This window comes from Lemur catta, chromosome 2 (genome assembly GCF_020740605.2).
Source record: "Lemur catta isolate mLemCat1 chromosome 2, mLemCat1.pri, whole genome shotgun sequence".
Classification (NCBI taxonomy): domain Eukaryota; kingdom Metazoa; phylum Chordata; class Mammalia; order Primates; family Lemuridae; genus Lemur; species Lemur catta.
The window spans coordinates 114,845,799-114,861,964 of NC_059129.1; the positions used below are offsets into that span (position 1 = coordinate 114,845,799).

General features: G+C 37.8%; 1 protein-coding gene across 4 annotated transcripts in view; it reads left to right on the forward strand.

The window, feature by feature from the left end:
* The window catches only part of NCOA7 (nuclear receptor coactivator 7), a 134,290-nt gene that overhangs the window by 72,376 nt on the left and 45,748 nt on the right, over nucleotides 1–16,166 (forward strand). For 2 of the 4 annotated variants that reach the window (XM_045544305.1, XM_045544306.1), the window contains exons 4-8: nucleotides 2,176–2,255; nucleotides 6,097–6,204; nucleotides 10,535–10,648; nucleotides 11,227–11,352; nucleotides 13,574–13,758. In XM_045544305.1, coding sequence (XP_045400261.1) covers nucleotides 2,176–2,255; nucleotides 6,097–6,204; nucleotides 10,535–10,648; nucleotides 11,227–11,352; nucleotides 13,574–13,758 — 613 coding nt within the window. Of the gene's footprint in view, nucleotides 1–2,175; nucleotides 2,256–6,096; nucleotides 6,205–8,255; nucleotides 8,272–10,048; nucleotides 10,653–11,226; nucleotides 11,353–13,573; nucleotides 13,759–16,166 lie in introns of those variants that run through there. The other 2 variants (XM_045544308.1, XM_045544307.1) reach the window with 2 other exon arrangements.

Consider the following 16,166-nt stretch of genomic DNA (forward strand, 5'->3'; position numbering starts at 1 on the left):
TATGGAAAGAAGGAAGCATACTGTAGGCTTTACAATAGGAAGCAACTATGAAAGGATATAAAGAGACTATTCTGAAAGCAAGAGTACCTAAAGTGACAGGTGTTTATGATGATAGCAAGAAGGGCAGAAGTATGCAAAGAAAGTGGAGCTGCGATATTAAAAGGAGTGAACAGCATTTAACCTTATTCGAAAAGTTATCATGGGAAGAATATGTCTGGGAATGTTAGCCTGGGGTATTATCTTCCATGTGAACAAAGCAAAAGCAAACAATTAAAATTTTTTGGATTCTTTAGAAGGAAAAAAGAAGGAAGAGTATTGTTAACATTTTATTGCTTACCTGCCAAGAACTCTGCAAAGCAGTTTTTACATTTGTTATAAGATTTGTAAAATATTGTGATTGAGTTTTTGAATAAGCTATGCAGAATCTCCTTAGCTGGAGATCTAAAATCCACAGTCATGAGTCCCATCTTCCTGAAGGAATTTAGATATGGCCATCTAAAGGTTGGGAGGTCATTTTTTTTTTTATAGACTAGAGGAATTTTGGGGATTTCTCTGATTCTACAAATGGATCTGATTTGAACATATAGATGACTAGAACAGGATTCTTATGGCAGCTTCTATTTAAATGTATTTTTTCCTCTTGGTTTTAAATAATATAAAGGAAATATTAAAAAGTCAGATAAGTCCTATGTGAATTAACTTTTATTTTTATGTTTCTGTGTTACCTTTCATTACCTGCATCTAGTATGCCCATCTTTGTTATGTAGATGAATGATATCGTTGATATATTTCTGTATGTTTGTGTGTGTTTGTAGGACCTCAGCTGTAGAGGGCTGAGTTTATCACTCCTTTTGGATCCTGGCATATCATCGCTGGTCTGAGCTGGGCTTCTTGTTATTCATTAATTCCCTTTTCTCTCATTTCTCTCCCCATTTCACACCATTTTGTTGTGTTCAATTCGTATAGGCTTTTATGTACCCTTAAGAAATATTTGTGGTTCTTTTATGTCCATCTGTTTTAAATGTACATAAATGATATCTTGATGTATATATCCCATTCTGTTTGTCTTGATGTAAATTTGTTGTGTATACTTCTGGCTTGTTATTTCTAGTTACTGCCTGGAATCTCAGAGTCTATCTACCACATTTTACGTACCCGTTAGCTCACCACTGCCACAGATAACCCTGTGATAAACATCCTCAGGCAGGTCACTTACGGTGGACATACAGTATGTACCTCTTGGGAGAAGATGTGTATCTGTGAGTTAAACTGCTGAGTCATATGAGCTGTATAGAATTAATTCTCTGGAATGACTGAACCAGTGTACATTCCTAGTAGCAGTTCATATTTCTATCCACATTAGAACTATACAGCTTTCTGATTTTACCAGGCTAATAGGCATAAAATGACACATGGTTTGAATTTGCATTTTTCAGATCACTTATAAGTGGGAGTATCTTTTCATGCTTAATCAATTTCATATTCTTTTTGTCACTTAAATTTTTGTCTACTGCAGTATATTTCTATGGTTTTTGATATATAGATTAATATGCTGAGATGTATTTAACTGTGGCAATTAGGTTATATCATATTCAGCTGCCAGAAATGCCAGTGGCCATTCTTGACCCCCAAAAAAGTAAAATCTGTGGTCCAACTTAATATATTATTGGATGTATAGGTCTTTCCAAGTTTTCATTATAATAACCATATGCTGTTATATAGTGTTTTTTTCTTTTGAATTTGTTCTTAGGATAAATTTGTAGGAAAAAGATTACTGAGTCAGAGAATGAACATTTTTATGGCTAATACTACATACTGCCAAATCACTTTCTGAAAGGGCTGTACTAGTTTACATTATGCATCATTTATATCATGACTGTACTGGTTTTACTCTAACTTCATAAACATTATACATTACCCTTTGAACTATTAATAACTATGAAAATTACTTCATTTTTACTTAATTATAGCTAATGTTAATCATTTATTCAGATACTCATTGATGAATAATAGTGTGCTTCTGTGAGTATGGTCTATTGTGCCCTTAGTTCATTTATCTAATTAGTGCCTTTTTTTCTTAGTTGACTTGAAAGTGGGTTTTCATATAATATAAATCTATCCTGTCTTCAATTCTTAAAAATGAAATTATTCATTTATATACAATTTATTCTTCAGATGACAATCAAAACAAAACACATGATAAAAAAGAGAAGAAGATGGTGGTTCAGAAGCCCCATGGTACTATGGAATACACTGTAAGTATAAACAAGATGTACGAATGTTGTTAATACTATGAGGTTTAGGTAATGTTTATCCCTAACACATTCTGCCTCTCAGCTGCTTTACTCTTGTGTACCCATTAAATAATGAAGCTTCTTAAGACTGGTTCTAGGTCATTTCTTTCCTCTCCATACTTTCTACTCTGGCAATCTCCTATAAACCAATGACTTGAGAATGTGAGGAGGGTGATCTGCCAGCAACATCTGTCATCCTATTGATCAACCAGTGTTGCATAGGCCAATCTGACTGACCCAGCAGGTGTCCCCTTCTTCGCTTTTTGCTCCATGTGTCTCCCCCCAAAGCTGTGATGAAGAGGATGACCTTCCTCAGTAGAGGAGGACTCTTGTTCAGTTAAGGATATTCTAGTAACTGTGCTCCCCTGCTAGAACCTCCAAACAAACCAGTGACTTTATCTTTGATATGATGGTGACTACCAGTTTTAGGTCTCCATCCCAGACATCCTTTCTAAGTTCCAAAGCCACATATTCAGTTGACTGCTCAACATGTCCACTTAGTCCTCCATGCTTGGTCCCTTCTCAAGAAGCAATGGCTTCATCATCCATACATTTATGCAGTGCAGATCCTTATCCTTGACATCTTCTTCCCTTTATTCTCCGTGTTCATTCCTACCTTTTGTGACTATCCAGCAAGTCTAGGCCAGATCTCTTCTTTTTATACTCTTATAGAATCAACGTTCCTTTACATAATTTATCTGTTTAATGTTATTGATTCATTAGTGTGATTGTTATTTTAATGTATATCTTGTGCCTTAATTTGTATATCCAGGGAGAGACACCAGACCCCTTTTTGTTCACCATTGTATTCCTTGCATCTTGGAGGTGTAGGCTACCGTATTGTTGAATCAATAGGTGAATAATGCTATGTGTGCTTCATTACTACAACTCCACCCTGTGTGTCAGCTCTCCTCTCTCTCACTGCACCACAAGCTCCTGGAGGCTATAAGCTGTATCTTATGTATCCTAGACTTGGCACCGAGTGGGCACTCAGAGATCTGCTTTTTTTTAAAAATTTTTTATTGACACATAATAATTGTACATATTCATGGAGTACATGCTATATTTTGATACAAGCATATAACATATAATGATCAAATCAGGGTATTGGGACATGATTCACCGGAAACATTTATCATTGCTTTATGTTGGGAACATTTGAAAACTTCCCGCTATTCTGAAATACAATAAATTATTGTTAACTATAGTTGCCCTATTGCACTATTGAACACTAGAACTTTTTCCTTCTATTTAATAGAATTATCCCATCACCAACACCTCTTCAGTACCCCTTCCCTAGAGATCTGTTTTAGTTCACTATGAAATAGCACTGCTGATGAATGTTCTCTTTGACTTCCAAGAAGAAACTAAGTGCTATTGTCACTACCTAGTTATGTTTTACTAATGTGTACTTGTTTTATACTTACTATTTGTGTGCCATGCCAGGCACTACATAATAAGGTAAGCATCAAGGTCTAATCCTTCCCTGGTGTTCCCTTCGGAATGGTAGATCTTCTCCAAGCATCTGCAGAGTCACATTGAAGCACCTGTCAGAGGCATTTATGTCATACTCAGTGCCCTGTGAACATCTCTAGGCATTGTTCTGGAATGTATAGGCCCAGTCATTTCAGCAAGGATTTGGGGTGATTATATCTTACATTTAGACAGTGGTCTAAAATACGTTGTTGACCCTCCTAACACTCAGCATAGTTCCTTATCTCAAAATAAGCACTCGAGAAGGATTGGATTAAATTGTTTATTATTAATAACAGTATTAGTTCTAGAGCCATAATTATTGAGATCTGTGTGTATTCATCTAGCAATACAATTCACAGGCCCCTCCAAAAAAATTGAGAAGTGCTGTTTGCCAGGAGTTGCTTCGTGTGGTATACACTTCTAAACAATGCAATGGCCATAAAAATCAACCTCCAAATTAATATAAACAAGGGATCAAATCAGTACTGCAGGTGCCTACCTGTTTGAATTATATGTTATGGAGAGATTTGTTTTATTTGACAAGATATTTTTATACTTTCCTTGGAAATAAAAGGTAACTCACATATCTTGGTATATAGAGAACCTGCTAGCACTTACTGGATTGCTTATATTGCTCCTGAGCTGTGGGTGTTCAAGCATCTAGTTTCAAGCATTTAACGATACGGACATCCCTATCAGGGTCTGTGGCCTAATTCTATATACATGTGTGTCTTATCCTTATGTAATAACCAAGATTGTTAAAATTTTTCTCCTTCCCTAAACTGTCTATACGCAGTATCTTTTAAAAGCTTTATTCATAAAAATATAAAGCAAATTAATTGATGACTTGCCATAAAGTAAGTACTAGAAAGCAAATATTACGATTAGCTCTACTTGATGTATGAAGAAACTGAGACACAGAGAAGTTAAGCAAATGGCCCAAGGTCATACAGATAGCAAGTGGCGGATCTGGAATTCACATCTAGCATCTAGCTCTAGGGTCTGGATTCTCAATCTGTGTCTTGTACTTGCACTGACTCCAAACTCTGAAAATCTATAGGTTTGAATACATTGTAAAAGTATCTAATACAGTATTAGAAAAATTTTTTTAACTTTTTTGGTTTGTTTTTAGTAGAGATGATTTTGCCTGGGGTAGAGATAGAGTCATATGTTGTTTAAACTTTAAGTGATTTAAAATATTTATATATACATATATAAGCTATGAGGCTGTTTCAGAGTGATCTGTAACTGTAAACCCTGATTAGTCTGAGGCAGTTCATCTGGTAGGTGAGCTTTCGATACTGAGGGCAGTGATGGGTTTAATTCTACTTCCACATCTCTACCCTGTCACCAGTCCCCACCTTCCTTCCTTCCGCTTCTTCAAATCTCCGCATAATTCAAGGCTCACCTGGTGGAGCTAGTTCTGTTTACAGAGTCAGCCACCAGTCTTGACCCAGGGCTATAGATGGGACCTTCCCGGTGACATTCATCAGAGTGACCTCCCATTGGCAAGTCTGTCTGGTGACTCTGGACAGGGACTTCATCCTCAGACACTGACGTGACCGCGGGAAGCCACCTTCTTTCTGGGTGGAGCTATTTTACTGTGAAGTTTCTCATCCTCTCACTGCCCTCTATTCCTACTCCTTCTCTACATAGAAGGAAAGAAAAGTATGTATACCTGGAACATAAGTCACAGGTTTTATAGTTTTAGAGAATAACACTAATTTGGCTGACCATGGAAAATTGTCATTTTAATGACAGTGAACAATTATTGGTAGCTAATCTGAATGTCTTTCAGATTTCCTTGCTTTCCACAGTATTCATTTGTCAGCTATTTGAGTGCCCTCCATGTGCCAGGCACTGTGCTGAGCACAGGGAAAAACAGCTGTTAACAGGCCACTGTCCAGCAGCTTATAGTGCAGTGACGGGGCACAGACAAATGACAGAAATTACAAGGGAGGAGGTAGCCCCACTTCCCCAATGGGTGGGTACTGTGTGTATGTCTTCTTTCTCTTCTTCTCACAGTTTTGTATTATACCTCTTGGAACTCTACTCCGTACGCCTAAGTTGTGCCCAAGTAAAATTAGAACTCCGTTAGTGGACAGTGAAATTTGCAGATGAAGGAGCCCAGTAATGAACTGCATTTAAGACTTTGATTTTATGTGATTTTATTAAGAATTGAGAATGTAACTACTATTTTTCATAGTCCATCTGTATGGAACTATTACTTTTTCATTTCCTCACATTGTGAATAGATTAATGTTATCTATCAAAAAGACTTGCTGTTTGCTTTATATATTGACTCGTATTTGTTTGATTATTCTAGGCTGGAATCCAGGATACCCTAAACTCCATAGCACTGAAGTTTAACATCACTCCCAATAAATTAGTGGAACTGAATAAACTTTTCACACATACTATTGTTCCAGGCCAGGTAATTATTTTCTTGTTAAATATGACTTTAGAATTTCACACATATCTTTTATTGCCATTTTTAATGCCTCACTATTAGCATCACAAGATTATCCTCAATCTTTCCTCTCCTTTAGATCCAAGAATTCTGAAAGCATCCTAATTCTTATGAACTGCTCAGAGATGAATACTTTGCAAATGATTAATACAGCTTGTAATGGCTATTGTTTATGTAGTGGGTGTTTCCTAGAGCATCAAGAGGAGTTCTAAATTAATGTGACTTTTTTTTCCTGTTGAATATAACAGATATTCTCAGACTGTTTAATTCAGAATTGCAAGTTTCAACTTAATCCATTCCTCTGGGGTAAATTATGGCCATTGTTGTATTTTAATGTAGGCAGAATTTTTGAGGTTTTTGTCTCCATTTGATACCATGACAAGAATGGTCAACCTGGTCAAAGACAGAGGCATATTCAGCAGGACTGTCCACAAAAGGCCACCCTGTTTTTTTCCCAGGTTTTTAGTACAATCATGCACTGCATAATGATGTTTCAGTCAATGATGAACCACATAAGATTACTGTATTTTTACTGTCCTTTTTCTATGTTTAGATACACAAATGCTTACCATTGTGTTACAGTTGCCTGCAATATTCAGTATGGTAACATGCTGTACAGGCTTATAGTAAAGAGCAATAGGCTACAGCATATAGACTAGGTGTGTAGTAGGCTGTACCATCTAGGTTGTATAAGTACAGCCTATGACGTCAAACAATGACAAAATCACCTAATGATATTTTTTGGAATGTATCCCCATCATAAAGTGATACGTGACTGTACTTTATTGGTTAAACTGAATGGATTTGACAAATTGTGTAACTTTGCCACTCTAGGTTAATCCAGTAAACTTTGTTAAAAATACCTTCTACATGACAAGATACTCTTGTATCTCCACTTTAAACCACGTTTTCAGCCAGTGAATTTAAACAGCTCAGTCACTGGAGGAACTTAGCCGAGGCCAAGTCTCCAGTCCCCTCCATAAGAGTACTTGGTTGCCATGAGCACATTTGTGTTCCATTGTTAACTTACTAGGGCATCTTCCTGCATCTCTGCATTATAGTGACATTTAATTCTTTCAGAATAGATAATGCTACTTTTAAGTGCAACTTCATTCAGGCAATGATGATGTTATTCTTTGCATTTCTTTCAAGGGCAGCACATGAAGGCAACAGGGTCACAAGTTGGCCAGTTTGTACTATAGTATTTTTGGTATTTATGTTCTTGTCAAAAGGAGAAATTAGTATACTGCCAGCACCAGGTAATGTGTGTGTGTGGGGGGGGAGATCTGCATTAAAACTTTTCAAAAATTAATCAATTTTCATCTTTAGGATAACTAACAGACTTTAATCTCTTTCAATGTTGAACTGGGCTTAAATTCATTGATTAAAGGCAAAAGACTATAGTCACTGGAATTTAGTAAAATAATTTGGGGTGATTCTTTATACTATGTCCATAAACAAAATAGTTATCTGGTGCTAGATTAAGGTCCAGTAGCTGATAGGAATATAAGGGCTGTTTTAATATGCCTACTGTAATGGTAAAAACACTAGAAAAAGGAGCCCCAAAGCTTTATTTCCATTTGGCTTTGTGTTAGTTACGTGACCTGGGCAAGTCACTTCCTTTTTTGTATCTCAGTTTCCTAATCTCTGAAATTAGAAGTTGGGCCTTATTATCTGAGATGCCCTTCTAGCCTTTGTGCTGGTGTCCAGCCCTTACAGAGTTAAATAGGTATGTGCTGTTAGCTGTCCCTGGGCCCATCTATACTCACGGTTTTTGCTGGTAAAGATAAGGGATTAAGAAGAGTGAAACAGATTGAGGGCCTTTCAAAAACTGCAGATGACCTTTTGATTGCAAGGGTTATAAAATACTCTATTTTGGTGCCGGAAGGAGTAGGTATCCCTCTCATCTCAGTAGATCTGATAAATCAAAACCAGTTTGCTCTGCTCTGGTTTCAGAAAATGTGAGACTCATCCTTCTGGAGACTGATTTGATGATCATCTTGAGATAGAAAAGAAAACTGGTCTGGCTGGGTCAGTGACCTCACGTAAGAGTGATTTTAAGAGGAGGTTACCTGAGAGTTTATTGAACTAAAATCTTATTCTAGACTTTGTGTTACATCAGAAGACAAAAAACAAGATCAGACACGCTTAAGAAAAAAAAATAACTGAGGCATAAAATGTTCTTCAGAAGGTCCCGTGTTTGGCTGTTAGTTCTCGATACTTACATCAAATTTGAGGACACATACAAAAAATGGACTTTTACAAGTACTTTATCTTGAGCACACTCAAAAATTATGCTGTGGATATATACTTTAAGATGTTTTCATGTTCACAGGATACCTTGGGTACAGATGCTTAAAATTTTTTTCTAGGCTAAAATGACAGCCTTGCTTTATAGTAAAGAATTTTAGGACCTCAAAACCACATTTGCCGGTGTTGGAGCAAACCCAGAATTATTTTCTGAAGGCAGCAGGAAAGCTTCACCACTCCCCAGGATCCAGAGTCACTTCCATGCTGAGGTAGCACGTGTTCTGACTGCTACTCACCTCTACCTACTGTGCAGGTAGCTGTTCAAGCAAAGGAATAGACCCTAGATTGAACATTTAGACTGTGTCAGACCATATTTCCAGCAGTTCAGGTGCAAAAAAATATTAATGGAGAGTTGCTTGGGAAAAATGTCGTCCATTCATTTCTCCAGTTCAGCTATGTAAGGTAAATTAGAGCTGTATACTAAAACCACATAATGTTAGTCCTTTGTAAATTGTTTTTACAGAACTCCAAAGTTGGACATTTGCCATTGACCCATATTAAAGATGTTATCAAGAACAGTCCTCCAAAACTGGTTGTTGTATTTACTGTTAGTGTGTCATCAAGGACAAATAGTTCGTTCTGGGACACACCTTTTTATGAGACTACATGGGGAGGAGAAACTGGTTTTTTCTTATGTTATGGAAATTGAATTCTGCTCACAATTGATGTCCATCTCTTTCCTTTGATCATGTAGAAACTCAGAGCCAGTTTTATGGCCCACTTCTCAATGTTTAGTAATTTTGGAGCATTTATTTTCAGTAGTAATCAGTCCTCACCTTATGTCCCCTTGACTTTGATTTTCCCACCTTTATCCTACTGTGTCTTTTATTGTCTCAATTTTCTTCTGGATTGAAGTGAGAGTTAAATAACTAAAGTTAAAACAGAAATATGGCCGGAAGGATGGGAGACAGTGAATAATAGTATTGATCAGTGATCAGTTATGTGATTATCTCTGCATTCTGTCTTATAGCATTAAAGGTCATCATTTTAAGATTATATTTGACATACACCAAAATGTAGCATGTCTCATTAAAAGGGTGTTAACTGACAGGATCATAATAACATTTTGAGAACCAGAATATTTTCCAGAAGAGGGTTATTTTGTGAATTTGGGGAGGGGCTTTTTATTTTTATTTATTTATTGTTTCAGACAGAGTCTCACTCTGTCACCCCAGCTAGAGTGCAGTGGCATCATCATAGATCACTGCAACCTCAAACTCATGGGCTCAAGAGATCCTCCTCCTTCAGCCTCCCAAATAGCTGGGACTATTGGCATGCACCACAGTTCCCAGCTAATTTTTTTATTTTCTGTAGAGATGAGTCCTCCCTATGTTGCTCAGGCTGGTCTCAAACTCCTGGCCTCAAGTGATCCTCCCACCTCAGCCTCCCAAGAGTGCTGGGATTAAAGGCCTGAGCCAATGGTCCTGGCCTGTTTTTATTTTTAGATAACCCAGACACTGATAGAAGAGAAGTATTGAGATTATTGTATTGATGTTACTTTGTACAGTTTCTCATATGAAGACCTTACTACTTTAGAACTCAGGGCCTGCTTAGAGTTAACAAGCCTGGATTGGTTCCATTTCTACCTGACACAGGTATTATGTTTAGAAGCATAACATGCTTCTCTCTCTTCAATTCCCTTATGCTGTTAGTCCGTCGCCTGGAGGGCTCTCCCACCCTCCCATGTAATTTCTCCTTATTCTTCAAGGCTTCACTGGGACGTGCTTGCTTCACATGGCCTGCCCAGAATACTTACCCACCTTGTTCTCCCGTTTTCTGAGCTCCTGCAGTGTCCACACTGCACACATGCAGATTGCTGAGTATTGTTTCATGGATTAGTCTAGAAGACCCCAAGTTGCTTGTGAGTTTTGTGAAAGCCAGCGGGGTCTTAGTCATGCATTAAACTGACCAAAATGACTTCACTCAGCACTGGCTAGTGGTTTGCCTGATTCTTGGGACTTCATCACTTCTTTCCCATTCTCAGGTCCTTTTTGTGCCAGATGCCAACTTTCCTTCCAGTAGCTTAAGGCTATCGTCATCCAGTCCTGGTGCTACTGTCTCTCCTTCTTCATCAGATGCAGAATACGATAAGCTGCCAGTATGTATGTTATGTGCTTCATGTGCTGAAATTCATTTTTATCAGAGAGATTTTTTGTGAGTTGTAGAATTCAACATGTTATTTTGTTTTACAAGTCTACATCTGAAATTCTCCCTAAAGAGTTGGGGTTAGGTAATTGGGGAATGAAATGCATCCTCTCCAAGAGAAACCTGTTCACATTTAAGGTCTCAAAGGCGAAAATGCATGCCTCTGTAAAAGTATGAAGTTAAATTCCCAAGGAAATAGATAGTCTATTCACACTCTTCCTTTTTTTTTCCTTAGAGAATTTGAATTAAGAGTCTAATATGAAGCGTTTCATTGAGCTTACATTCTGAAGACATTTCGTTAGCCAGTTTTAGGGGGTTATACATATGCCCTTGTTTTTTTAAAAAAAAGTCTTAGTTTTATTTGGATATCTATTGTTATGTTGGTGATATTTTTAAAGGAAGAAGGACACTGCCTTTTTTAATGTTCAAGTTAAATAGAAACAGTATACTTACATGGAACTTATGTGGCTTGATTTATACATATAATTTGTTCTGAAAAATTTTGACTTTGGAAATTTTTGCTTTCATAAGGATGCTGACTTAGCACGAAAGGCCTTAAAACCCATTGAAAGAGTCTTATCATCTACTTCTGAAGAAGATGAGCCGGGCGTGGTGAAATTTTTAAAAATGAACTGTCGATACTTCACTGATGGAAAGGTATATAGCTATGTAATTTATTTCCTCTTCTTGGAATCTGTGGAAAACTAAACGAGTTTGCAAATTAATGGAAGGGAGTCTACCTTAAAATATCTTACCCAAAGTTTCAGTTTCAGATTTGACAAGCATCTATTAGTTTTCCTCTGTTGGATGCCTGGCATTTTACTTATTGAGGGAAACACGATCATTGAGTGGAAATGTGACTCTTTGTGTCCTTGGATTTATCACTTTCCCTTTGAGTTTTTGGCCTATGAATTGTTCGGGAGACATTGTAGTATACGTTTAATAGCAAACACTGGAGTCAGACTCACTGAATTTAAATTCCCAGCTCTACCACTCACTAACCATGGGCAAGGTATTTAAATTTCCTAAGCTTCCATTTTCTTCATCTATAGAATAGGAACAATAAAAAATTAATAGGGTGTGATAATTAAAAGAGATAATTCATGTTAAGCATTCTGCATCTAAACTGGAAAATGGTAAGCTCTTAACCTGTGTTTGTTATTAACAATGCTAATGTTAATATCTGCTGTTTAGTTTTTTGGTTGTTGGTGGTTTTTTTTTTTTTTCTCTCCACAAAGAACAAATCCAACTTTTAGTGAGCCTCTGAAGACGGGGCTATGTTGATATCAAGTGAATTCCTGTGATCATAGCAGACACTTCATATCAGGTTTCAAATAATAGGGAAATATGCATTGATCTGCATTTCTAACTTTTGCAAATAAGAATAAGTAATACTTAGAATACAAAACTTTTTTTTTACAAGAGAGCTTTATTGAGATATAATTCACATATCATACAGTTCACCCATTTAAAGTGTACAATCCAATGGTTTTTAGTTTGTTCACATAGTTGTAAAATCATCACCACAATCAATTTTAGAACATTTTCATCACCCAAAAAAGAAACTCTATAACCATTAGCAGTCATTCCCCATTTCTCTCCCCACACCACCTACCCTCTCCACATCCCCACATCCCAGACACGGGCAATCACTTATGTACTGCATGTATCTATGTATTTGCCTATTCTGGACAGTTTTTTATTCTTCCTATCTAACATAGCCTTCGACCAGTATCTCCCCGTCTCTCCCTTCCTTCTAACCACCCATGGCTGTGGTAACCACCATTCTACTCTCTCCTTCTATGAGATCAACTTTTTTAGATTCCACATGGAGTGAGATCATGCAGTATTTGTCTTTGTGTGCCTGGTTTATTTCACTTAAGGTTTTTTAAGTTCATCCATGTTGTTGCAAATGACAGGATTTCTTTTTTTAATGACTGAATAATATTCCATTGTATCATGTATTACATTTTCTGTATCCATTTATCCATTGATGCACACTTAGGTTGATTCCATATCTTGGCTATTGTGAATAATGCTGCAATAAGTATGGGAGTGCAGATATCTCTTTGAGATACTGATTTCATTTCCTTTGGATATATACCCAGTAATGAGATTACTGGATCTACAAAACTTTTCACAAAGATGATCACTAGACTCATTAAAGGTACCAAAATAAATTATCTGCCTTAAGGGAGTCATTTGTATCCCTCTGTCTATGGTAGATAATATCCCTGTGGCCATTAAGGTCTGTAATGTAATCTGACCAAGCTTTAGACTTTTAAGAGCCCACCAAGATACTGCTTTATGTTTTTGCTTTCCATAGATCAGCTATATTCACTCTGGCTGCAAAAATTTCATATTCTTATTGAGGTTAAATTTTGCTGGATGTGGGCTTTGTAAACATTTTAGAGAATATTGAGACTATTCTTTGACACCATGATTCTGGTGCTTCCTTAGCACAGCTCTTGTTAGACACATCGTGAAGACTTGCTAAGTGAATTGTAAAGCCCAATGGTTTAGATCTGGAAAGCACTTGGGACAGCCCCTCTCATTTTATGGAGAACTAGGACATCTGAGACATGCATGTGTGAACCAGGATTGCTCTGCAATTGGGCTGTTGCAGCAGCTGTGCTAGAATTGGGCTTGGTTGATTGCCACAGCAAGGCAAGTCTGTTTTCTCTGCCTGTCCATCCAGCACCCAGCATTGCATTGCTTCAGCCTGGTCTTCCAGCCCTCATATAGGGGACGTGATTGTCACGTGGGATACTGTGGTTCACAGTCAATGGGATGGCAACGTGAGTCAATTAAAGCTTCTGTGGTAGTTGCTGAAAGCATTTCTCCCTGGAGTGATTCTGTCCTGTGCTTTCTCCTGCAGGGTGTGGTTGGAGGCGTGATGATTGTCACTCCTAACAACATCATGTTTGACCCTCATAAGTCTGATCCCTTGGTTATCGAAAATGGGTGTGAAGAGTACGGCCTCATCTGCCCCATGGAAGAAGTTGTCTCCATTGCCCTCTACAACGACATTTCTCACATGAAGATCAAAGATGCCTTGCCATCGTAAGAGACATTTCTTTGTTTACCAGAATAAAAGGGGTATTAAGAGAATTACATGCAGTTAAAAAATGAGGGCATTTGCAGGATTGAGGGATTGCGTAGAGGTGAATTTGAAGGTGGATGATTTGTGCAATAAATATAAAAGATAGAAAAATGAGAAGAAATGGAAATGATAAAGTCAATGATAGGGAAAAGTTGAACATAAAGGAGAAAAGCAAAGAAGCCAGCAGCTAAAAATGGTGTTTATTTGGCTTATTTTTCTGAAAAGCAATTAGATGCTCTTAATAAATTTATGAAAGAAGAAATGGAATTTCTCTGAAAGAATTTTAGTCTCATTACCAATGAGTGAATAATGCTTTCTTTTGGGTTTAATTAAGGAGAGTTGTATTTGTCTTCACTTAAATTCTACGAAAGGCGGTCTTCCTGCCTCATGTCCTCCTTTAATCCTGCGTGGAGAGGGGTTTGAGTGGACAGCGTAGCAGCCACCTCCCGCCAGCCCCATGGTGCAAAGGGGCAATAATACTACTTGGCTTTTTCTCTGAAGTATAGATGAATGTTACTTTAGTCCTGATTGCTTTTGCCTTATAATGCTGGGTTTATTGTGAAAAAAAGAGAGAGAGAGAGAGAGGGAAGCTCCCCATGAAGAAAGAGTTAAGAAAGCTTAGGGAATCTATTAATGTATGGGGATAATCTGATTTTTACTGTCCTTTGCCCTTGGGACTCACATGAAAAGAAGGGAAGGTGACTAGGGAACTAATGCAGACACAGAATCCCTGGGGGTTTACAGAAGCAGGTTCCCCTGGATGCCTACGGTCCTTAGCACCTGATCCACTCAGCCCTTACACAACCCCAAGCCGCTGAAGATACCACCAGATCATGTCATTGATGTAGTTTCTAAATTCTGCTCCCAGAAGTATTCAAATGAGGGGTGTGGGAGGTGTGTAGCCCGTAAGGCAGTACTGCACGCCGATTAGGTCTGGAGTCACACTGCCTGGGCTTCTCTGGCTCTGCTGCATATGGCTCCACGATCTCCATGAGTTACTCGATCTTGTACCTCAGTTTCTTCTTCTGTAAAATGGAGTTAATAGTATTCTTCAGCTTACAGGGCTGTTGTAAGAACCAAACACATTGATATACCAAAACTCTTAGAAAAAAGCCTGGTGCCTGGTAAGTGTGGGCTGTTATTATTTCAACTTTTAGTTCATATGGCAATCTTGTTATCCATGGCAATCTTGTTATCCATGTGGATTGAGGCTTCTAATGCATCTCAGCACATACCTCTTTCGTGCCAAGCATATAGAGATGAGTTGGTTATGGTCCTGCCCTTGAGGATCCTGAAGTTTACTGGGTACAGCAGATACATGGACAGGAGTTGTAATTAAATGACACTATAAACAGAGCTGCACACACAGTGCTCCATGAGAACCCATATAGGGAAGTGTCCAACTGCCTTGGAATCTTAGATGAGGAGGAGGAGAGGAAGTGAAAGAGCTAGTTTTAGAAAGAAGGAATGAATTTCGGGTTCTCTGCGACAAAAAGAAAGAAGAGTGGGTAAAGATATAGGTAAGTTTAGAAGTAAATGGCCAGCGAAATAGGGTCATTTCTTACTGGGAAATGGCTTCTAATGGAATAATACTATTGTACATCTTCAGCCTAGGATATTAAGTATTCTGTTTAATAATAGAAAGGGAAGGTACATCTTTAAAATTTTTTTTTCCTCAGTGTGATACTATGTTTAATGATCCAGAATTCAGGGATAATGCTGTGACTGCAGGAAGAGAGGAGTTAGGAATTGGCTTCCAGTTTGTTGAAATAATTTCAGGGTTGTGCATTGATTCCTGCCTTGGATGCAGGTATATTAAGATTTTTAGTCTAATGAACAAGAATATGTGAGTGGAATCAGTGTGAAATAACCTTTGTACTGTCTTCAGAATTCAGAAACTTTAAATTTGCTTGAAGTTGCTAAAGAAAGTTTAAAATTGCTTAAAATGTCATCATTCCTAAAAGTTTAATGGTAAAATTTTAAGTGCAAATTAGCAGGCTGCAGTGTGCAAATGGTTTTTGAAAGTCTGTGTGTGGGCCGGGCACGGTGGCTCACACCTGTAACCTCAGCACTTTGGGAGGCTAAGGTGGAAAGATCACTTGAGGCCAGGAGTTCAAGACCTGTCTGGGAAACATAGCAAGATCCTGTATCTACAAAAAATAATTAAAAAATTAGCTGGGTACGATTGCCCAAGCCTGTAGTTCCAGCTACTCAGGAAGCTAAACCTGGGAGGTTGAGGCTGAAGTGAGCTACATTAGCACCACTACACTCCAGCCTGGGTAACAGAGAGAGACTCTGTCTCAAAAAAAAAAGATTGTGGTGTTTATAAAATCTCTCCTCACCTTGAAGTTTTGTATTGTGTGTTTGT